Source organism: Callorhinus ursinus, unplaced genomic scaffold (assembly GCF_003265705.2).
Source record: "Callorhinus ursinus isolate GAN/ISIS: 27379988/994484 unplaced genomic scaffold, GSC_fseal_2.0 scaffold4, whole genome shotgun sequence".
Lineage (NCBI taxonomy): Eukaryota > Metazoa > Chordata > Mammalia > Carnivora > Otariidae > Callorhinus > Callorhinus ursinus.
Window position 1 is genome coordinate 118,772,930 of NW_027397066.1, and position 24,303 is coordinate 118,797,232.

At 35.9% G+C, this 24,303-nt stretch overlaps 1 protein-coding gene across 7 annotated transcripts in view; it reads right to left on the reverse strand.

The window, feature by feature from the left end:
- The window catches only part of INPP4B (inositol polyphosphate-4-phosphatase type II B), an 864,684-nt gene that overhangs the window by 155,206 nt on the left and 685,175 nt on the right, over positions 1-24,303 (reverse strand). For all 7 annotated transcript variants that reach the window (XR_012378034.1, XM_025874245.2, XM_073892293.1 and 4 more), the window contains one exon: positions 7,988-8,165. Coding sequence is in view for 6 of the 7 variants with exons in the window: in XM_025874245.2 (XP_025730030.1) it covers positions 7,988-8,165 (178 nt within the window). In the remaining variant the exon portion in view is untranslated. The remainder of the gene's footprint in view (positions 1-7,987; positions 8,166-24,303) is intronic.

A 24,303-nucleotide genomic window follows, 5' to 3' on the forward strand; every position in this document is an offset into this window, starting at 1 on the left:
GTTTTCAGGATTTTCTCTTTGTCTCTGAGATTTGTAAGTTTTACTATTAGATGTCGGGGTGTTGACCTATTTTTATTGATTTTGAGGGGGGTTCTCTGTGCCTCCTGGATTTTGATGCCTATTGCCTTCCCCAAATTAGGGAATTTCTCTGCTACAATTTGCTCCAATATACCTTCTGCCCCTCTCTCTCTTTCTTTTTCTTCTGGGATCCCAATTATTCTAGTATTGTTTCATCCTATAGTATCACTTATGTCTCGAATTCTGTACTCGTGATCCAGTAGTTGTTTTTCTCTCTTTTTCTCAGCTTCTTTATTCTCCATCATTTGGTCTTCTAGATCACTGATTCTCTCTTCTGCCTCATTTATCCTAGCAGTAAGAGCCTCCATTTTTTATTGCACATCATTAATAGTCTTTTTTATTTCAACTTGGTTAGATTTTAGTTCTTTTATTTCTCCAGAAAGGGTTTCTCTAGTATCTTCCAGGCTTTTTTGAAGCCCAGCTAGTATCTTATAATCGTCATTCTGAACTCTAGTTCCGACATCTTACTAATGTCCATATTGTTTAGGTCCCTGGCAGTCGGTACTGCCTCTTGTTCTTTTTTTTGAGGTGAGTTTTTCCGTCTTGTCATTTTGTCCAGAGGAGAATAGATGAATGAGAGAACAAAATGCTAACAGGGTAACAACGACCCCAGAAAAATATACACTAAATGAATCAGAAGAGACCTTCCAGAAATTGGTCACTTTTCTGTTCAGAAAGTTGCTGCTATTCTTTTCTTCGATTTCCTATTGAGTTTGTAGGTGTTCAAAATTGTTTGATACCTATGTAGCTGAATTCCTGGGACCAGACGAAATTTAGGTCTCCTACTCCTCCGCCATCTTGCTCATCTCCCCTTGCCTTTTCATTTTTAGTAGTGTCTTCTGAATAGTGTCTCCTGAAAACTTTAATGGAAGTTTTTGATTCTGATGATGTCTTATATATCATTTGTTTTCTTCTTTTGGTTCCCACTTTTTGTGTTCAAAGAAATATTTCCCTAACCCAAGATGACAAAAATTTTCTCCTGTGTTGTCTTCTTGACATTTGTTTCTTTGCCTCTTTCTTTTAGCTTGTATATTAACATCTATTACCTTTTGAATTAATTTTTATAGATGTGTGAGGTAATGATAAAGAAAGGTCATTTGTTTTTTTGCATATGGCTATCCAATTGTTCCTGAGTTTTATGTTAAAAATACATCATTTTCCCAGTGAATTTTCTTTGCACTTTTGTCTAAAGTTATTTGAACATATATGTGTGGATGTATTTCTAGATTCTCTATTCCATTCCATTGATGTCTATACTTACACTAATAAGTTACAAGCCACATAATACACTGGGTATTACTTTTATTTTATTTATTTTTTCTAAGTTTTTTTTTTTGAGAGAAAGAGAGAATGAGCAAGAGCATGAGTGGTGGGCAGGGGCAGAGGGCGAGGGAGAGAAAGAATCTTGAGCAGATTCCGTGCTGAGCTTGGATCCTTCATGGGGCTCAATCTCAGGACCCTGAGATCATGACCTGAGCTGAAATCAAGAGTTGGACGCATAACTGACTGAGCCACCCAGGCACCCCTGGGTATTACTTTTATTTTAAAGAGTAAATATATTTAAGTACATTAAAGTTTGAATTTTTTTATATCTGTCCACATACTTACCATTTCTGGTACTCCTTATTCTTTTGTGTAGATCTATTTTTTACATGTTATCACTTCCTTCTGCCTGAAGACTACTTTAAAATTTGTAGTAGTGCAAGTTTTCTGTGAAATCTTTCCATTTTTATTTGTCTAAAATGGTTTTTATTTCATCTTTATTTTTGAAAGATATCTTCCCTTGATATGGAATTATAATTTGTGTGTGTGTGTGTGTGTCAGTACTTTGAAGATATTACTCTATTGTCTTCTGGCTTGCATACTGTCTAATAAGAAGCCTATGAATAATTCTGTTATATATCTCTTTTTCTTTTTCTCAATTTTCACTTTATCTTTGTTTCTCAGCAGTTCGATGGTGGTGTACCTTCATTTTTTGTAATGTTTATTCTGCTTGGAGTACATTGAACTTCCTGGATCTATAGTTTCACTGTTTCATTGAATTTTGAAAAATTTTCATCATCATTTCAGCAAGTATTTGTTTGTTTTCCTCTCTGCTTCTTCCAGGACTCCAATTACATGCATATTAGACTTCTTGGTATTGTTCTATAAGTCATTCTTGTTCTTTTTTCTCTCTCTGTCTCTGTTTTTATGTCTTTTTCTCTCTGCACTTCATTTAAACGGGTTCTAATACTATGTTTGCAAGTTCACTATTTATTCTTCTCAAGTGACCAATCTGCTAAGTCCACCTAGTACATATTTTTATTTCAGAAATTACAGTTCATAATTCTCTCATTTCTATGTTATTCTTTTTAGCTTTCCATTTTCCCCTCATCCTGTGTATGTGTTTCTCTGCTTCCTTAAATATATGGAGCATATTTATAATTGCTGTTGTAAGGTCCTTATCTGCTAATTTCATTATCTCTGTTGTTTCTGGGTCTGTTTCTGTCGCTTGATCCTTCTGGTTATGGGTCATATTTTTCTGCTTCATTTTTGCTTGATATATGCTTATTTCACCAATTAAATGCTTACCATTTAAAGAGGAGTACAAAAAGAATACTATCACAAAATTTCATCTTCATTTACATATTTATATACATTTATATATACTTTCACCAACTATAAATAAACAAAAGAACCTCTACTCATTAAGTTCTTCTGTTTAGTTTGGAACTGAGATAGGGTAGTTGAAGTAAATAAAAGTAAGAATTCCTTCGCAGTAGCCAAGTGATCAACATAATCAATATATTATGTGTATCTTCAACTTCTTAGTATACTGGCTTCCTGGCATTGCCGTTAAAAAAAAAAACGCAGCACATTTATTAAGAAAACCGTGAGCTAAATGTTGAATAAAATGTTTTGTTTTCTTTTTTTGAATACAATAGGATGTTTCAGTATATTATGTTAAGGTTAAAGGATACTAGGAATTAGAAGTTGTGAGCTTTTGTCAAATATATTGTGAGCACAGCCTCTAATATTTGTAACAACATCCTTATGTTATTGTTGCCATTTAACAACTGTCATAATGTGACACACCCCATGCTTTTAAATTTTACGTTGTAAAAGATAAGGGCCATTTCTATGTAGTATTTGTCATATAGCATCTAGTGCAATACCACACACAATTAAGTGCTTGATATTGCTTTTTTTTTAAGATTTTATTTATTTATTTGACAGAGAAAGACACAGCGAGAGAGGGAACACAAGCAGTGGGAGCGGGAGAGGGAGAAGCAGGCTTCCCGCCAAGCAGGGAGCCCAATGGGGGGCTCAATCCCAGGACCCTGGGATCATGACCTGAGCCGAAGGCAGACACTTAATGACTGAGCCACCCAGGTGCCCCTTGATATTGCTTTTTGATGAGCAATAATAATGATTTTCTAAACAAGATTTATCAATCTCTGTGAAATAGAGAATGTGATATCTAAGCTATAAGAGATAAATACCATACGCTGGTCTATACTTAGGTTCTTATTTTTTAGTTTGAATTCCATCACATTACTTTTTTCTCCCTTTTCTTTTTCATAGTATTGCATACTTTCAGCCTAGCAGAAAGGAAAATATATTTTTATCCCACCCTATTATTAACCTTTCAGATCTTACGTTAAAAATTTGGCCTATCCTTTGTCTTCTCTCTTCAAGCTATTCATATAAACTCAGTCTGTCTTTTGTTATGACTCTAGAAGATTAAATAATTTCTTTATTATTTTCATGAATTAATATGCAACAAACAAACACAGTCATTCATCAGAAGGTATACTAATAATTAAAAAATTAGAACAACTTAATTAAGTTTGTGCACATTAGGACATGAAAAAATTATTTAAAAAAATTTATTCTTACGGAATTTTAGTTTTGTTCTCCCCACTCTCACCCCCACATCCCTACTTGTTTCCTTCATTCCATATGCAAGTGTCCAACATGGAACTCAGGGAACATTTGACCATTTTGCATAGTGGCTAAGCTCACAGCATTTGGAGCTAGACTCACAAGGTGTGTGATTTGGGGTACATTATATATATTTTTGTACCTCAGTTTCCCCTACTGTATAAAATAAGGCTATTAACAGTACTTACTTCATAGGATTAAAAAGATTAAATGTTGAAAATTCATGGACTTGTGGAAAGTTATAATAACACCTCACTCATAGTTATTAAACCTGTAATAAATGCTAGCTATTATTGTCATCAACATTAGCATCATAAATAAGCATTACCATCAAGAACCTTGAATCTCTTGGGAAGACAAGGAAAGATCTGTGTCTTATTCCATTTTATGCACCTAGTGTCAGAAACTGCACCTGATAATTAGTATGAACTCAGTAAGTATTTTTACTTTTCATAAATTGTGTTTGTTTGTTTGTTTCCACCAGTAGATGTTTAGAGGGATGGAATTTTGCTGGGGAGCCTTAGTCTTATGGCTTGGTTATCAGTAACAGTAGAAATGGCATGAATTGACTTCAGATCTACAAATGTTGCTGCTCTGAGATTCTCTGAATATGCAGTTGTCTCTGTTGTCCTTTGCTTTCCACCCCCAGACTCTGAGTATATATTGATCTGATAATGTGTCCATTGCTATCATCTCCATATGCAACATGTTACCTAAGAGGAAAGATGCCATCTCATTACAAAATAACTGAATGCCTCCTCTACACTACCCATGGGCTGCCCTCAGCCCTCCCCAGCCTAGTGCAGAGAACTCTCCCATACTTGAGTATGGAGTTTCCTTGATAAGTATGAACACAGATAATCCCCATTATGTATTGAATATGCTATATGAATGAGCTCCAAAGAAAATAAGCAAAGTATTTATTTTCTAAACAAACCAGTTCCGATTCAATAAAGAAACAAGTGGGCTATCAACAAAAAAAGGTTTTTTATGCTCTAACCCACAGTGTGAAAGACCCCAATCTTTTTTTCTTTAAAGATCTATTTATTTATTTGAATGAGAGAGAGAGAGCACATGAGACGGGGGAGGGTCAGAGGGAGAAGCAGACTCCCTGCTGAGCAGGGAGCCCGATGCGGGACTCAATCCCGGGACTCCAGGATCATGACCTGAGCTGAAGGCAGTCGCTTAACCAACTGAGCCACCCAGGTGCCCTGAAAGACCCCGATCTTAAAGACAAAATGTCTTAGGGGAGCCTGGCTGGCTCAGTCACTACAGCATGCAACTCTTAATCTTGTAGTTGTTAAGTCTGAGCCCCACATTGGGTATAGAGATTACTTAGAAATAAAACCTTAAAACAACAACAAAAATCCAAAAAATTTTAAGCTATATCTTTCTAATATTAAATTATAATAAAATTTAAGATGCCACTAAGAATATTTATCTTTTATGCTACGTTCATGGACCATACATTATTTAAACCCTAAACTATTAGCCGTCTTCATAGATTATGCAAAACTCTGTTAACTTAGATAATTCTTTGAAATTCCAGACAGAATTCTTAAAATAATGCATGGCTTGCAAACTTAACTTCAAAAAGATCTCCCTGATTTCAAGGACTGACAGATTTATTAGTAGATGAAGTTTGTCTACTTAGTAGAAAAACATAGGGAAAAAAGTTGGAGCAATACTGAATTACAGGGGAAAATTCACACCCTGTCCAATCCTCCACCCCAATCACTGCAGCAAGTTGTAAATGATGTATGAAAGGACATCAAAACCCCTGCCCAATGCACAGGAAGAATATAAACACTGCTCTGTAATCACTGCAGTGATGTGCTGTTTGCTAAGATTTTCTGTTTAGGTGAACCCAGAAAAAACTCACATCATCTGCAAATCCAAAAAAGAAATCAACCAAAATGAAATTATATTATTTTACTATATGCAACACTCTCCTCTTTTCCCCTCTTTTTTTCTAGCCATAACATATTTATTGACTATTAGACATATTTATTGACTATCAGGATACTGAAGCATTACTGAGGAGTACGTCTAACAAAAAGATATTAAAAATTTTTTAAAAAGGAAATGTCAAAACACATATATTAAAAAGAGGATACCAGAAAGATTTTCCAACCCAGAGTCAACCAGACCTGGGTCTGAACCCCAGTTTTGTTTGAACCTTAGGTTTGACTCTAGCTGCGTGATTTCACACATCTTTTTTTTAACTTCTCTGAGCTCCAGTCATTTTCCTTTGTGAGATGGAGATAATAGTACCCACAATTTAAAAATTAAATTTGAAGACTAAATGAAATCATGTAAGTCATAAAGCACAATACTTGGAACAGAAGGGTATCTGTGAAGTGTGGGTCATTTTTTTTCTTTCCATTTCATGATGGAAGTACCTGTTAAGTCATGGAAAGACTGTTGCATTCTGAACTGGAAGTCTTAGGTTGTCACTTTTCACGTTTTAATTTATGAGGCAATTCAGTTGACCTTTCTGAATAGACATTAGCTAATTTTTTTTTAAGATTTTACTCATTAATTTAAGACATAGAGATTCAGATAGAGAGAGAGCATGAGCAGGGAGAGAGGCAGAGAGAGAGGGAGAAGCAGGCTCTCTGCTGAGCCAGGAGCCCTGATTCAGGGCTCGAACCCAGGACCCCGGATCATGACCTGAGCCAAAGGCAGATGCTTAAGCATCTGAGCCACCTAGGTGCCCCAATATTAGCTAATTTTTAATGAAAATAGGTATTAGTTTTTTTCGGTAAGAAAAATATATGATAATGTATACATTAAAATGTTCAATAAGTGCCAGGTTTTAATATTATAAATTAACATATATGAATCAAACATATATAAATATATAATACCCAAGTTTTTATGAATCTGTTCCTTAGGGACATGACAAACTACATTATTTTATTCTAAAATGATATAATGAGAATTTTTTTTTTTGCTCAGTTTCTTCAAGGTCATATTTATTGGAACTATCTCATAATAAACTGCAAGATGTCCTCAGAATGCAAAGATTAAGGATAAGTGTATTGGAATTGGACTCCAGGACACCTGGTTTTATAGTTAAACTCAAGCTACAACTTACCTTTTCTATCTTGGCTCTCTCTGAATCTTTCAGTTGCCTTAATTAGCTATGAACGTTGATGCTGAGTGTTTACCCCATGCCAGACTACATTTCCTCTTTGCATACACAGGTGCAAGGCACCTTTGAAAAAATTAAGGCTTAGGTCCCACTACATTTCAAACAATAGCTAATATTTTTTAATTCTTTTAAAACTTTCTCCCAGTAGATAAGGTTGCAGAAAGCAAACTGAGGCAGAGGAATTACCCCATGCTACTGATAAGAATCCACATCAAAGTTGTGCTTTCAAATGAAGTGACATTCCTAATTCAAATGTATAGCTTCATATGCGTAAAAATTAGTTGATCACCAGAGGAAAATAAAGTAATTTTCAAAATCTAATTTAACTCATTATTAATAAGACCATGAACCAAAGAGAATGAAAAATGTCAAGAAAAAGAGAAAATATACCTTAGCCAATAACAGGTGTCATTTCCTACTTAAAAAAAAATTAATCAGGGCACCTGGGTGGCTCAGTTGGTTAAGCGACTGCCTTTGGCTCAGGTCATGATCCTAGAGTCCCGGGATCGAGTCCCACATCGGGCTTCCTGCTCAGCAGGGAGTCTGCTTCTCCCTCTGACCCTCTTCCCTCTCGTGCTTTCTATCTCTCATTCTTCTCTCTCTCTCTCAAATAAATAAATAAAATCTTTAAAAAAAATTAATCAGTAAGATTTGAAAAGAGAATGAGGCCTATTCATTTTGATCCTGTGGCAATACTTTGAAGCTTACTTTTTAACCTAGTCTATTTTACATTTCCAGATGCTATGAAAGGCAATGTATGCAGAAAGCAACACCAATGGGGATTTGGGTATTTCATTTTCCCCACTGTAGTAGTGATTTGGATCTTACTTTTTCTGAAAGCATCTTTAAAGAATTCTTCAAGCTGTCTGGAGAATGCTGGCTTGCAGAATTAAGCAGTAGGTCTGCATGGGTTGCTATCAGAGGTTGTAGTTGATTGATGTTGCTGAGAACTTCTTTTGCTTTGGCTGTGTTTTCAGGTGAATAGTAAATAAACTGGTATCCAGTACTGGAACAACAAAGATAAAGGCAAGTTACACAAAAAAGCAGAAAGAATTTGCAGCCCTTAGTACCAGATGGCAAATGAGAAACAGAACTCCAAATAGCATGACTTCCTTTTGAACAGATAAGAACTATTCTAAGAGGTTTATATGATGTCCTAAGAGTTTTTTAAGTAAAATGACCAAGATATTTTTTAAGACCAAGATATTTTTTTAAAGATTTTAAAAGTGAAATACATCGAGTTTTGCTCAACCACAAGGAAGATTCTTTATAATTACATATGTCAGGTATTAGTATTCAAAATAAAATTATTGTTAGTTATTAATAAACTTGAAGTCACATTAGTACAGAGTGAAAAGAAAAGTATGAGCTTTTATATTCAGGCTAATTTGAATGTTAATCCTGGCTCTGCCACATACTAGCTGGGTGACCTTAGGCAGGCTTCAGTTTCCTCCACAGGAAATTAGGCATAAATATACAAGAATTCTAAAAGGTGGCTAAGATTGGTCATAATCCTTGTGAAATGCCTACAACAGTGACTAACACAGAGCAAGCATTCAATAAATACTACCTATATTTCCCCCCATGATAGGTAGGGCAGAGTGAGTAAATTTTAATAGCTGAGAAATGGGGAAAAAACATATTAATGCCAAGTGGGCATAAGGAGAATTTTATTGGATAGAACAAGAATATTTATAGCATAAAAATTTCATTATGCTATTTTATCATTACCCATTTTGTTCCTAGTGCTTTCTCATTTCACTTGGAAAAAAATGTAAAATTGATTACTAATTGAAGAATTACTGACTTTTATAATCATCATCTAAGAACTGGTCAAGCATATTATGGGGGTAAGGATTCCATGGAATGAAGGAATCTTTGGATTAGGAAAGACAAAGGAAGCATTTCAGCAGGGAAAAGAATAAACCAGCAAAAAACCAGCCAAAGTGAAAGAAGAGGGCAGTTCACTTGGTTGGTGCAGTACTTGCCTACATCTCTTTGCATCCAACTGTCAAAGCATTTTTCATATATCTTGTACTCTGTGTTGAGTTTTTATTATTTTCTCTACACTTACCAGTTAAATTACTAAAATTCCCATAATTCCATTTTTTATTTAGAAATATTAGAATCCAATGAGAAAAACTAACGTCTAGGGAGCACTCCTCCTCCCCTTCCATTTACACTAATGACTTTTAGGGGAAAGTACCGGTTTCTTTAGGAAGACAACACTCTTTCTTGTAAAGATATAATGGATATTCCTATAATTTTATTTATGTATTTATTTATCACATGATCAAAAGAAAAACCCTTGGTTGCTTGGACTATTCAGAAGCTAGGGCAAGAAGCTGATGAGGGATACAGGTTTGCGAAGTCTAAGAAATATGTCGCTGGTGTGTGACACTTAGGAGAATTTGCTCTTAATTCTGTACTTACAGACTGTTACATTTCAGAAATGGGAGCCTAAAAATAAAACATACCTTAACTACTTATTACATATATTTCAGTGCAAATTAAAGCAAATGAACAAAGAACAATGGTGAAGAGGAGAAAGAAAACATTCGTCCCTGCCAGTTATCTGTAACTTTTTCTGGTTCATCTGATCTCATGCAAAGTGTGCTAAGGCCTCTAACAAAAATCACCACCTATGAGGTCTCCCTTACTCATCTGTACTCAGACCCGATACAAAGTTCAATCCACCACAGTGGATTAGGAAATGAAACAACTCCGTGTTATTTTTGCAAAGAAAGTGATTATCTAAAGATATTGGTGGGTCGTGGGGGTGGGGATGATGTTTGATACTCAGCACCTCTGACAGCAGAGAGAGACTTAACTACAGTCCCAACATAGAAAGCAACATGCAGTAGCTGCTTGGTGGTCCCTTTCCACTGATCTGCTCTTCTGTCATAATTTGCTTTCTTCTGTCAACTTCTGGGTACTGACAGGTCTTCCACGGCTTAGCTCTTGGAAAGCAGAGTTATGGAGGCCATGTGTGGTCTTCCATCTTTCTCTTCCCCTAACTGTCCTCTTTGAGGGTGTCATGCCTGCCCTCTCATAATTCAATCCCATGCATTCTTTTGGTTCCTGTCACCATTGCCTTCCTTCTTTACTCATCTCATACTTCCCTGGCATTTCATTGTTACTTTATTCCTGAACATTACCTACTTTCATTATTATTATTATTTTTAAAGATTTTATTTATTAATTTATTTGAGAGAGAGTGCTTCAAGGCACAAGAGCAGGGGGTAGGGGTGGGGGGGAGAGGGAGGAGGAAAGAATTCCAAGCAAACTGCGCTGAGCATGGAACCCCAGAGCCCCACGTGGGGCTTGATCCCCCCATCCCAGGACCCCGAGATCATGACCTGAGCAGAAGCCAAGAGTCAGACGCTCTAAAGACTGAGCCACCCAGGCATCCCTACTTTCATTATTTTTTTTCTACATATTTCTAATTCTGCAAATTCCTTTAGACTCTCCTCTCCATTTGAGTCTCCTACATACATTTTCAAGATTTATTTCTTACATGTTCTTTCCCTATTACTTTCCCTATTGTTTCAGTGGTCCTCAAATTTTAGCAGGCATACGATTCACTTGGGGGTGAGGAGAGGGCCTGGGTGTTTGTTTAAAAAATACAGATTCCCTGGCATCAGTGCGTTGTAGCATCTGTAACAGCCACCTCAGGAAATCCAGCTGATGCACAGGCACAGCTGAGCACTTTTAGAGACACCTGCTGCCCTTGTTTTGGCTGTGAATCCCCTCTAAGCCCTTGATCTTGCTAGCAATGACGCCGATAAAGGTCCTTTTTCTCATTCTAACTTCCAAGTTCCTTGTTCCTAAGTTATTCTTATTTCCATGATACCCTTTACAAGGCTACCCTTGTACTCCATCTTTATATCTAGCACAGGTTGTTCTGCATCCCTTCTCATTATCAGCGCTGCCTCTCCTCCCTATTTTCATCATCTTTTCATCTTTTCCCTCCCAGCATACTCCCTTTCCTCTTCTTCTCCCTCCCCAATCTCCATCATGGGACGCTCCTATAATTCCCACCCCCTGCTCCTAAGTCAGTCTCCATTGGAGCAAAGTTACATATCAGGCATTGGTTCTCCCCATTAGGTCATTTAACCATGAGCATCATACCTTGTGAAGCAGAAAGATTCATTTTCCACAATAAAAGCCAATGTTGATGTCAAGGATGAAATAGTATGGTGTGGAAAAAAAATATCGCCACCCACAAAATAATTTTAAGTTTACATAAATTTCCTTTACCTATTCAGTGCCTTACTCTTTAAACATGTCATATATTTTAACAGTTATAGCTTTTTAAACGGAAAGTTATGAGTATAATTTAATTATTGAGATAAAAAGAATATAGCTAAACTCTATTTTATAGTGGTCTGAAATTTAAACTGAATCCAAACACATGAATTAACTATCAATCAGACAAAACCAGAAGAAAGACAAAGTATTTGCTTGGACAAAAAATATTTTATAGGATGTCAATAATATAGCAAATCATGAACAATGAAAATTGAAATTAATTTCATAACATTTTTCTACTGATGAAACGGAATTAAAATATATATCTGTATGTATATATATATTTTTAGCGTGTATATATATATATATACGCTAAAAATATATATCTATTTAATTATGTATCAGTTTAATTAGAAAACAGGCACAACACACACACACACACCCATAACTCACAGGAGCATGTGCATGTTGTTACCAGAGGTGTCATATTCTCAAGTTGTAAAGAAAAATAAAGCACATAGTGAAATCACATTCGTATTCATAAACTCCAATTGCTAACCAAAATACAACTAAAACAATCACTGTATGTTCCTGTGTGGTTATTCCACCTCAGATGCTTTCTGCTGGTCCTCCTTATCTCCCCATCCTCTAGTGTTGGCACGTTCCAAAACCCACTCCTTGGGGCACTTCCTTTTTTTAGTCTCCATGCCCTTCCTAAGTAATTTCATTTAATCTTCTGGTTTAAATACTTCAGTTGTGATGATTCCCAAATTCACATCTCTAGCCTATACCTTTTCCCTGAACTCTAATTAAAAACAAAAGCTCTCCTCTTCACAGCTCCAATTTATCATGTCCCAAACTGAGCTCCCTCTCTGCTCCTCACAACCAGCTCCTTCTGTACACTTTCCCATCTCAGTTCATGGCAGGTCTGTTTGATGTGGTGTATGTTTCTTCTCTTCCTCTTTTACCTTTGTCCATTTTTTCCTCCAGAAAATTCTGCCTTTTCCTTCAAAACACAAGCAGATTTCAACCATTTATTTCCGTACTCACTGCACCAACCCTGGTGCAAGCCACCATCATCTTCTACCCTACAAACTGGTCTTCCTATCTCTATCCTTTACTCTAAGACATTGGAATCCTTGACTTAGCTTAGGGTTGAAGGAGGCAGGGGGCAGGCGAGGAGAGAGAAATAAAGCAATTCCTCCTTAGTTTCCTGCTCACACCCAGATCCTGGGACTTGCTCTGCCACTTCTCCCCACACCACTGCAACCTCCACCCCTTAACCCATTTGCCCAACTAAGACATTATTTTGGTAAGTAGAGTCATGGAAGAATATAGATTAGAAATGAAGAAGAGGCAAGGAGGGAAAAGGGAAGGAAAAGATCAGGGAGGAGGCACAGGCAGAAGAGGATTAGGGTTGAGGAACAGAGAAAAAAATGATAAAGAATAATATGCCTCTGCTTCTGTGGCCGAACTAAATCTCCAGAGGAAAAGCCTAAGGACTATTTTTTCCCAACCCAAGCCCTACTTGTAAAAAAAACGATCTCTTGAATCCAGACGGAGGGACAGACATTCTCTCAGTTCTAACGGAGAAGAAAACTATGTGGATAATAAATGAAAATGTACACCTTAGTGCACTTGAATATACCCTTTTGGCTTCACAGGATTTAACAACGTGCTTCATGAAATTGTAGAAGGTAAAAGCATACCTCTCTGCTTCCCCCATTGTATTCTTTCTCTTTTTTGCAAGAAGTATGGCTGAGAGAAAAGAACTAAAAGACAAATGGTGTATGTTTTGTTTACCTCGTATGGATTGCATTTATATAATTAAATTAGTTATACGATAGAAGCTTAAATTAATGTTTATCTTTGAATCAACTCTTTTTTAAAAAATATTAGTTTTATAGAGATTTTAGAATCAGCGTTTTGAATAACACACTTGATTCTGCCATTTATTAGCACTGTGACAGAAGATGCTAATTAAGAGGGAAGAAGTCCTAAAATTCATTTCAGCTCAACTTACCCTCAAAGGAAATCTACCTATTGTCTCTGATTACAGTGGTTTCTACTGTCCCACTTTTCAGTTTGCAAGTTCTTATCTGCAATTCCTTAACCATTAAGATCTCTTTTCTATTTACAATCTTTCCTTATCCCTGTTCTTGCCCTATTAAAAAATTTTCAGGCACTATTATATGACCTTTAAATAAACAAAGGCCAATGTGATTTCACTTCCTTCTATGGCCTATTTCCATTTATTCCTGAATTCACTTGTCCTGATTCCTTTTTTAACTTCCAAGGATCTGGTCACTTCTGTCTCTGCCTAGTATGCCTTCTGGTATTTTCATGCTCACTCTGCAAAGGTGTGATGGAGTAATACCCAAATCACGTCCCCTGATTCCCTCTCATCTCAAAAACTTTTCAACTCCATCCTGGATCTTATCCATTCACATGCCTAATATAGAGTAAGATTAAGTACAAGAATGGAAACCATTCCCAAATACACTGCCAAAGTAAAAGGTCCCTTGACTGTAAATGATCATGAGGGGCCTTTTTGGGGTGATGAAAATGTCCCAAACACTGGAATGTTATGATGATTGCATAACTCTGTAAATTTACTAAAAATCACTGAATCATACACTTAAAACAGGTCAGGCCCGGTGTATGCAAATTACAGTACATAAGCAGAGAGTTGAATGGTGGTTTCAGGGATGTGGGGAGGGGAAAATAGGGAGATGTTAGTCAAAGGGTACAAAGTTTTGGTTATGCAAGATGTGTAAGTTCTGAAAATCTAATGTCCAGCACCATGACAACCCTTAACAATGCTGTATTGTATATCTGAAATTTGCTAAGAGGACAGATCTTACGTGTTCTCACCAGAAAAAAAAAAAAAAAAGAAGGCAAAGATGAAGACAAGATGAAAAGACGAAGGTAAAGAAAAATATAAGAAAAATAATAATCATGTGAGATGATGGGTAGATTAAGTAATAATTTCACAAATATAATATATGACAATTATATATGTTGTGTGTTTTATATATATATATATAATTTTTATTTGTCAATTATACCTTAATAAAGCTGGGCTAAACTAAGCAAATGTTTTCAGAATATGGTATTATAGTGTTGGTGATTATGAGTCTAGGATAAGAATACAGGGAAGCAGAAAGTATATTTAAGAACCATTTGATTTTTTCTGTTAAACCTAGAGATACTTTCATGGGGGGTTTCTATGGAATTTATACTAATAATCCAAACCTCTTTCTCTCATTATAATAGCCAATAATCACTGAGTCTATAACACAGGACTAGCATTATGCTAAATGCTTTGTAGAGATTATTTCATTTAATCTTGACAAAATTTAGAGGAATAAATATTATTCCATCATACAGATATGGAAGTTGAAGCTTGGGTAGGTTAAGTAACTTCTCCTGGATCAAACAACTAGTATGGATGGTAAAACCAAAGTTTATCCCCAGGTCTTTATTATCACACAGTTTGAACTCTTAATTATGTTTTATTACCTCATGAACATGATTTGGTCTACTTTAAATCTAGAAAAATTGTAATACAATAACTAACACAGGAAACATCTTTTATTTAGTAACATAATGGTAGGTACAGCCTATAAATTTTAAAATATCATTGAAGACATTCTCATCTTCTAATTAAAACAAAGCTCATTACAGAAGATGTATGATTCTATTTTATAACACAGATTAGACTACAGAAAGAATCTGAAAATCATCTCACAGTAAATTGCTTTCAACAAATATTTAATGACTGCCACTGGGTGAATGCACTGAGTAAAGCAAAAGGCCAGAGGGACCCAGCAAGATAACTGGTGGATGAATATGATGATGCCTGTCCTCTAAATGCCACAAGCCAGGGCTGGTAGCCGAGAGGAAGAAACAGGGAATAAATAACTTTTTTTTAACCTCAGCTTTCTTCTCACAAGACCTTGCAAATTTAAATATCCTTTGCATAGCCATAGTTTCAGAGCTTCTTCCTAACCACTCAGTACTATGGCTCTTACATTCTTGACAGGTCAGACATTCATTTACAAGCAATGTCACATGACCTTGTGACAAAAGATGTCCCATGGCGTCTAACTTTCTATGTATTTTGTCGTTGGAGATTTTTTTTCAGGTCACCTAGTTCTCCATATTTGCTGGAAGGAGAAGTAGAAAAAGGGTTTTACAAAGACATTTCTCTTATGGTACAACTAAATTAAAAGGAAGAGAGGGTGCCTGAGTGGTTCAGTCGGTTAAGCATCTGCCTTCAGCTCAGGTCAAGATCCCAGGGTCCCGGGATTCAGTCTCGCATCTGGTTCCCTGCTCAGCAGGGAGTCTGCTTCTCCTCTCTCCCCTCCCCACCCCGGCTTGTGAGCTCTCTCTTAAGCTCTCTCTCTCTCTCTCAAATAAATAAATAAAATCTTTTAAAAAAAGGAAGAGAGAAAACAAAAGTATCCAAAAAAACTAGAGTCCTGTCTGCATCTATCTGCACCACTTTACATAAACTTACTATCCTTTCCAAAACATTCACCCATGTTTAGATTGACATCTGTGTATATATAATTTCATGTTTTCTTGCAGGTACATTTTTTATATACATCTTTCCATACCTCATAATCCAAACACTAATAGATAAGACTACACAGTGCTCTACGCTAGTGATGCAAAGAGTGCTTATTCAATCATTCAAGATGTTTCTAATATTTTACTATTATGAATAGAATCTATGATCATCTTTGAAAAGTTTACCTTTTTCTTTTATTATTTCGATTCCTAAATAAGTGGTTTTCCTGTGGTATATTGGTAGGGCTATATACAGAGAACCAATGTCTAAAAATATTTTCTTTTTTTTACTGACTACTATACAGAACAATTTTAGGCAGATTAAAATAGTGCTAACTACCACATCGATTCATGTATTTTTTGTAATTGTAAAGGTGAAGTAATTTCCTCTTAAAATTATATTCTCATTAAAGCCCATAAAGAGTTGAATGGACCAACTTTTTTTTTTTCCTTATATTTCTATCTGGTGGGCAGCAAAATCAATTCTGGAAAGGTCATCTATAACTTACATTATTAGTTAGAACTAACACTGTTCATTTATTGGGAGCCTGTGTTTTGTGTTAAATATCTACCGATTGCGTGAGAGTGAACAAGTATGGAAGAAGAACCTGAGAGTAGGGGCAGAAGTCTAATTTTCTAGCTCTGGTTCTGTTCTTACATGTATGGGTGATTTAATCTTTGGATCTGAGTATTCTCATTAATAAAGTAGGTAGGGGAATTTGTGATCTCTGAGATTCCCTGTTGGGAATAGAACCTGTTGGTTCTAACATTTTAAAGATTCTTTAATTGGAAAAAAAAAAAAAAAGCACAGACTCAACAAAATTATTTTCTTGTTTCCCAAAACTTATTTTCATATTGAATATATACAATTGACTTTATTAACCAAGCAATGGAAACCAATGGCTTATTTCCTGTATTCTCTTTCTTTTTTTTTTAAGATTTTATTTATATATTTGACAGAGAGAGAGAAAAAAATAGCAAGAGCAGGAGCACAAGCAGGGGGAGTGGGAGAGGGGGAAGCAGGCTTCCCTCAGAGCAGGGAGCCCGACGCGGGGCTGGATCCCAGGACCCTCGGGGCTTGATCCCAGGACCGTGGAATCATGACCTGAGCCCAAGGCAGACGCTTAACGACTGAGCCACCCAGGCGCCCCATCCTGTATTCTCTTTCCCAGCAACCTGTGCATTTACCCAGTTTTATAAACCAGAGTACTAAGAGTCCTGCAACCCTGACTAGTCTCCCTCAATATTCATCCAGTTGGATTTCAATTCTATAAAAGCTTTCTTAAAATCTGTAACTCCATAGTCACCCATTTCCTCTCCCCATTAGTATTATAATGGCCTGTTTGCTCTTCTTGATTCTTTTCACTGTGGTTCAAAATACAAATCTGATCCTGTTAATCCTCAGACAGAAACCTGTCAGTGAGTCCCCATAGTCTACAGGATGAGCTGCCAGGACTTGATAGAGCAAACAAATATCCTTCAGATTTGGCTCCTGTCCTGCCCACTCTTACATCCTTTCTCTCTCTTCTCTCTCTCTCTTCTCTTCCCTCATCTTCCCACCTCCCTCTTCCCTTCTTCCTTCCCCTCTCTCTTCCCCCCACCCCCGCCTTCTTCCTCTCCCTCATTTCCAGATTCTTTATGTTCTTGGAATTTTTGAGCCAAGGACAGTGAATGGCTTCACCACACACACGTGTGCTGTACAGAAACTTGGGAGTCTTTCTTGATAACTCTGGATTTTTACCTCTCACTCCAAACAAACACACAAAATCCAAACAGTTGCCAAGCCATCCCAAACATCTCTGTAACCAATCTCCTTTTCTGTATCTGTGCTAACACCACCCTAGGCTAAGCCATTTTTCTCCTCTGACAGAATCATTGCAATAACTGCTTATTAACACAGACCTCATGACAGGGAAGAAGACACTGAATTGTTCAGACAAAGTCCCATCTAACAAGGATTTTGCACTAACAGTATTTTTCTCATGTTATACAAGCCAGTTGTGTGATTCTTCCATGACATAGATCCCATACATACCTTTTTCTTTTCTTTTCTCTAAGTTAGTACTTTTACTATTTTAAAGCTCTGGAAAATACAGTGTTTTTTATTTTCTGGGAATCTATTTATAGATGACTTTCTTTTCTTTTGTTTGCTGCCTTTGAGACCAATGGATGTTAACTATCTAAGCTAATAGGGAGCTTTAAAAATATGCTGGAAGTTGCTCAGTGTTTAACCTGAGTATAAGAGTTCTTCTTTGGATTAAATGCATACTACTTGAGATGACATAACAGTGTCATGATTTACATTTATTTTTTTTTCAGTTTACAATGAAGGAGAAATACAACTCTTGATTTATAAAAAATAAGTCCTCAAACTATATTATCTTTTCATATTTAGTTTTTTAAGTAAGAAAGGCTTCTTTATGTAATTTGCTTATTAGATTTCACATTATATCTTTTAAGTCCTAATCTTCCTGTTGATTACTTTTTCTTCCCAGATAAAACCAGAAGTCATATTATAATGGCTGTGAAATTAAAACATTTAATTGTAAAAGTCAAATTATCCAAATTATCTTCCTGATCTCAAGATTTTAACCACTCTTTCTAATAATCTAATGATTTCAAAAGAAATCAGCCACATCAATAGTGCAAACAAGGAAATGGAAGGGTGAGAAGTTCAGTGGCTTTCTGAAATCCCCAAATGAGGATTGATGATGTGTTTTATCATTTTAGACACTTTTCTCCTCACCAAATTTATTATCACTAGAAATTCTAGGTCATTTAACAAACTTATTTTCATTTACAATTAAAGTCATTTCTTTAAGGGAAAGATTTAATTTTTAAGAGTTCTGAACTGTCACACTACATATAGCGCTTCTTGTCTATGCTTCAGATCACAGTTGGCTTCACAAGCTTTTGGGTAGGTGATTGGAAAAATGTCACCAACTGAAATGTTAAAGTCACTATTGCTCAGATTTTGAGCTAGGCTATTTTTTTAAAAATTTTTTTATTGTTATGTTAATCACCATATATTACATAATTTGTTTTGGTGTACTGTTCCATGATTCATTGTTTGTTCATAACACCCAGTGCTCCATGCAGAATGTGCCCTCCTCAATACCCATCACCAGGCTAACCCATCCTCCCACCCTCCTCCCCTCCAGAAACCTCAGTTTGTTTTTCAGAGTCCATCATCTCTCCTGGTTCGTCTTGAGCTAGGCTATTTTTACAAAATTTATCATCTATCCCCTTTCGGAACCCATAAAAGTATATTTTCCTTCCTAGTGAGGTGCAAGCAAACACTAACATTCTAATACCTGAAAAAAAAAATGGCTGTTTTTAAAGCTCATGAGACATTTTCTATAAATACTCCTCTACTTCTCTTTGCCAACTCCACAAATATCCCCTATGTTTCTGTTACCTGATACAGTCACGCTGACCTTTTCATGCAGAGGAGAGACAGTCCCGTGATAGGCAATCCTTCCACTTCTTTAATCCCCCCCCAAAAGAACACATATAAGTTAGTTTCCAGAGGATACTGTGGTAAACCAGATGTACTCGGTCCATGTCCTCACGGCACACGTAGTCCAGAGGGGTAGACAGACAATTAGGAATGATTGTACACAGAAGGCTTTTTAAAGCAGCAGTCTAGCTAATGGGTCAGAGAATGCTTGTAGGCAGCTCTGAAACTGAGGAAATTTAGTCTGGTTCATATAGAGGGTGGGGTGAGAGATGTAAATGGAGAAGAAAGTGGGACCAGATGACACATGAATATATTGTGCACCTTGAACTTTATACTCCAGGCAAGAGGCAGCTAAGAAATGTTCAACATTATGAAATCACAAGATTGTATTTGCCTTTTGGAAATATTACTCCAACCACAGTGAAAAAAACAGATTCGATGGGAGCCAGTCTGGAAAGAGAGAGAGGGATTAGGAGATTTGGCAAAGAATATTTAAAAGATGGTGATTCCATAGGTTAGAATTGTTCTAACCCATAATTTATTATTGAAATGAATGACTTCCTGAAAAATAAGAAGGTAGAACTGATAGAACTTCTTTTCTTTTTTATTTCTTTGGAAGTGGAATTGAACATCTGGGTGAATGGTGGTGACTTTTATTAAGAAAAGAGATTCTCAAGAGAAGTTTGAGGGAAAGAGATTGAGAGATGATTGAATATGTTGACACTGAAGAGGTTGGATGATACCATTAATGTACAGCTATCTGCTAGATGGTTATAAATGCATGTCTGGACCTCATGGGCCATATCTGGGCTTAACTCAGAGATGGTGTCAGAAGCCCAGAGCTTGAGAATATGTGGGCAATTAGGCATTTTATGCACATTGATACTACTTTTTTTGGAGGGAAACATGGCAGCAGTTCTAAAATTTAACCACCTCAACTAAGAAATTCCACTTTTAGGAGTTTATCAAAAAAGAAATGCTCACAGTTTTTAGGGACATAAAAATAAGGGTGTATGCTGTGAACACAGGTAGTTATAACAAAAAATTAGAAATAATCTAAGTGACCATCAATATTGCATTGGTTGAATAATTACGCTACATTCAATCAATAAAATGCTACATTGCTTTTAAAAAATGAGATCTTCATGAATTGAAATGAGGCATCACCAAAACCTTTTTCTGAGTGAAAATATACTTGTTTACATATTTTACATAAATAATAGCTAAAAGCTGTTAGGCCCTCATTATGTGCCAGGCACTGTTATAAACTGTCTGCTGTATATGAAGTCATTAAATCCTCAGAACAACCCTATGAGGTAAACAGTTTTTCCACACCACAAATGAGGAAACTAAGTTATAGAGAGGTGAGGCAATTTGACTAATGTCACAAAGCGACTAATGCCCAAGCCATGATTCCATCCATATAGGGAGTGGAGTCCATGAATTGTCTGAAATGAAAGTTTCTGCCTTAAGCCAGAATGGGGCCAGAAAAAAATGAACTTAGTTATGGAAAATTCAAGAACATCACATTCCAATGAACTTGAGTTTGTGGACTGAGTCATAGCCATTGAAAATTCAAATGGTTGGAAGCCTAGAAGAAATTACACAGGGAAATACATTTAGCTGTTCTAAGTGGTTTATTCTAGGGAAAGATATTGGAAGAGGTAGGCTTTTCATTTTATATGCTTCTTTATTCTTTAAATTTATGTGCTACAAGCAAATTTTATTTTTGTATAGTTAAAAAGAATAAAGAAGGAGAAAATCTGCATTACAAATTCATTTAGGATCATATGCAACTTAGAAAAATCCTTCTATTCCCTTGTATCACAGGTAGTTCAATGCTTTGCAAGCCTAATCATGTCGTTTGGACAACACATCCAAGTCTCAACATGACTATTTCAACACGGTTTATTTTCTTGCCATTCCAAACTATACATATATAAGAGATAAAAACCCACTTTCTCTTGAAGATTTGATGCTGTATATACAGGGAGCTAGCTACACGCAGGGAAGTGCACATGGAGAAGAAAAACCTAGGACATAGTTCTGGCAGCCCTAGCTTTGTATTCGCTCAAAGATGAACTGAGCTGAGAGCTAAGAGTGGCTGAGGAAGACTAAATCACAGGTGGAAGAAAATATACCCCCAAGGAATCAAATTATAATCTACATAAAGAATGAAATTGCTATCTCCTTGAAAATAACGTATTGCCAGGTGCTGGTTCAAAAAAAGAAAAAAAGGAATGGATAGGGCTTTTATTAATACCTACTCTTTATTTCCAAAGGGTCTGTGTGATATAAAGTGGGGTTTTTTTTGTGTGTGTGTATGATATAAAGTATTTTTTTTCCAAAAGGAAAGAAAATGTATTTGGAAGTGAATAGGACATGAATTTTAGCTATAACCTAAAAGACTGATATTTTAAAATAGACTAGTTTTGGTGGATTGGTCATGACTTCCAAAGAATGACAAACGCACAGATTTTTTTTCAATGTAGAGCATTCAATTGATATACTTTGAAGAATTAACCATTTTAAGCCTTTCTGAATTTTTAAGTTTATAAAAGAAAAAAAATAAAGGTGTAAATTATATGTGCAAAAATAAACTAGATGAGACCACACCCATATGCCACCAGTCACTCTCTTGTTGAGGAGGGAGATTACATAATCTTTCTTTTGACTTTTTTACATTTTCCAATAAACATACACCTAAAACCCAAATAATTCAATTAAAAAATGGGCAAAAGATATGAACAGTCATTTCTCCAAAGAGGACATAGAGATGACCAACAGACACATGAAAAGATGCTCTATTTCACTCATCATCAGGGAAATGCAAATCAAAACCACAATGAGCTATCACCTTACACATGTTCAAATGGCTAAAACTGAAAACACAAGAAACATGAAGATGGAGAGATAAAGGAACCCTCTTGCACTGTTGGTGGGGATACAAGCTGGTGCACTCCGGAAAATGTATGGCGTTTCCTCAAAAAGTTAAGACCAGAACTACCCTATGATCCAGTAATCATACTATTGGGTATTTATCCAAAAACAACAAATACTAGTTCGAAAGGATATATGCACCCTTATGTTTACAGGAGCATTATTTATAATAGCCCAAGTGTCCATTGATAGATGAATAAATAAAGAAGTGGTATATTTATACAATGGAATATTATTCAGCCAAAAAAAAAAAGAATGAAATCTTGCCATTTCCAATGACATGGATAATAGAAAGTATAATGCTAAGCAAAATAAGTCAGTCAGAGAAAGACAAACACCTATGATTTCGCTCATATACGGAATTTAAGAAACAAAACAAATGAACAAAGGAAAAAAAAAAAAGAGCAAGAGACAAACCAAGAAACAGACTCTTTAATAAAGAGAACAAACTGATGGTTGCCAGAGAGGAGGTGGGTGGGGGGATGGGTTAAATAGTTGATGGGGATTAAGGAGGGCACTTGTGATGAGCACAGGGTGATGTATGGAAGTGTTGATTCACCATATCGTACACTTGAAACTAATATTACACTGTATGTTAACTACATTGGAATTAAAATTTTAAAAAGAAAATTATTAAAAGAAAATATTTTTTAAATATACATTATTGAAAGATCAAAATATTTCTACTGAAAAGATACATGACATGACCTACTGGTGCACAGAAAATACTAAACAGAATTGTGATCTCAGACTAAACTGCTCTGCTAGTGAACAACAAGACAAATTTCTTAGAGAAATCCAGAGATCAAGCTAGAGACAGAGAAAGAGCTTCAGTAGGAAAAAAAATTGGTTCTCCAAATCAAATCATGGATGCAGTCTTATTGCTTTCACTGAATATATCTGAATCACTCATTCCCTTTCATTAGAAAAAAAAAGAGAGAGAGAGAATCTTAGTCTTAAGTATGGAAATGAAGGGTTTAAAACAAATATTTTTGTAACTACTGCCTCGTTACTGGAGAGAGTACAAAAAGGGATAAGTTTGAAAACTGACAGTTTTGCTTAGATATCTCAGCTCTATACTACTAACTACAAATGTTAATTTATGTTTTGTCTCCCCAAATTAGACAGTGGTTAGTGATTCTATCAGAAGAACATATATATCAAAGGTAGTAGTATGAGGTTTTACATCCAGTTCCCATTTCTGGCTTACTGAATGCCTGTTACACTGTAGGCTACATAGAGCTTCCTTTCCTAATGCATTATTTTTCCTTTTATCCAAGAAGTTTTTTATTTATAATAAAGAATGAGGAAACATCTACTTGTATTTCTCCTTATAATAGGAAAATTTTCCTAAGAGGTTTTGTTTTGTCATATGATTACATAACCATCGATCTCAAAAAGGTAAGACTGGTTTGTTTAACTCTTTGTATTAATGTTCTACTTTCCTTCAGAAAATTCCCCCAAATTCTAATACAGACTCAGGTTGTTGCAGGCTCAACGAGAATATATATATATATACATATATATATTTTTTATATATTTCCTGTCAGGAAAATTTTTTTTAGTTCATTTTACTTACGATTTTTCCAAGTGATCTTTTTCTTTTTTCTGTTTGAAATTGTGGGGTAGTAAATGTTGACTATGTTCTTATCTGGAACAGATGGGGGCAGAGGTGGGAACACCAGGGCATGTCCACACGCATGTGACATTAGATCATTTGTAAGGAGTTAGTTCTGAGTTCACTCCAAATGAATAGGCAGATCACAGGGAATTAATAGTCTCAAACAAGAGTTGGCATTGCCCTTCACTGGCACTTTTTCTTCTTTATAAAGACTCTGGGTTTTCATGAGGTGCTTTTCCATCTTAAGGAAAGGGTTATGCTTTCAAGTCATGATCCTACTTAGTCAAAGTTCTGTCT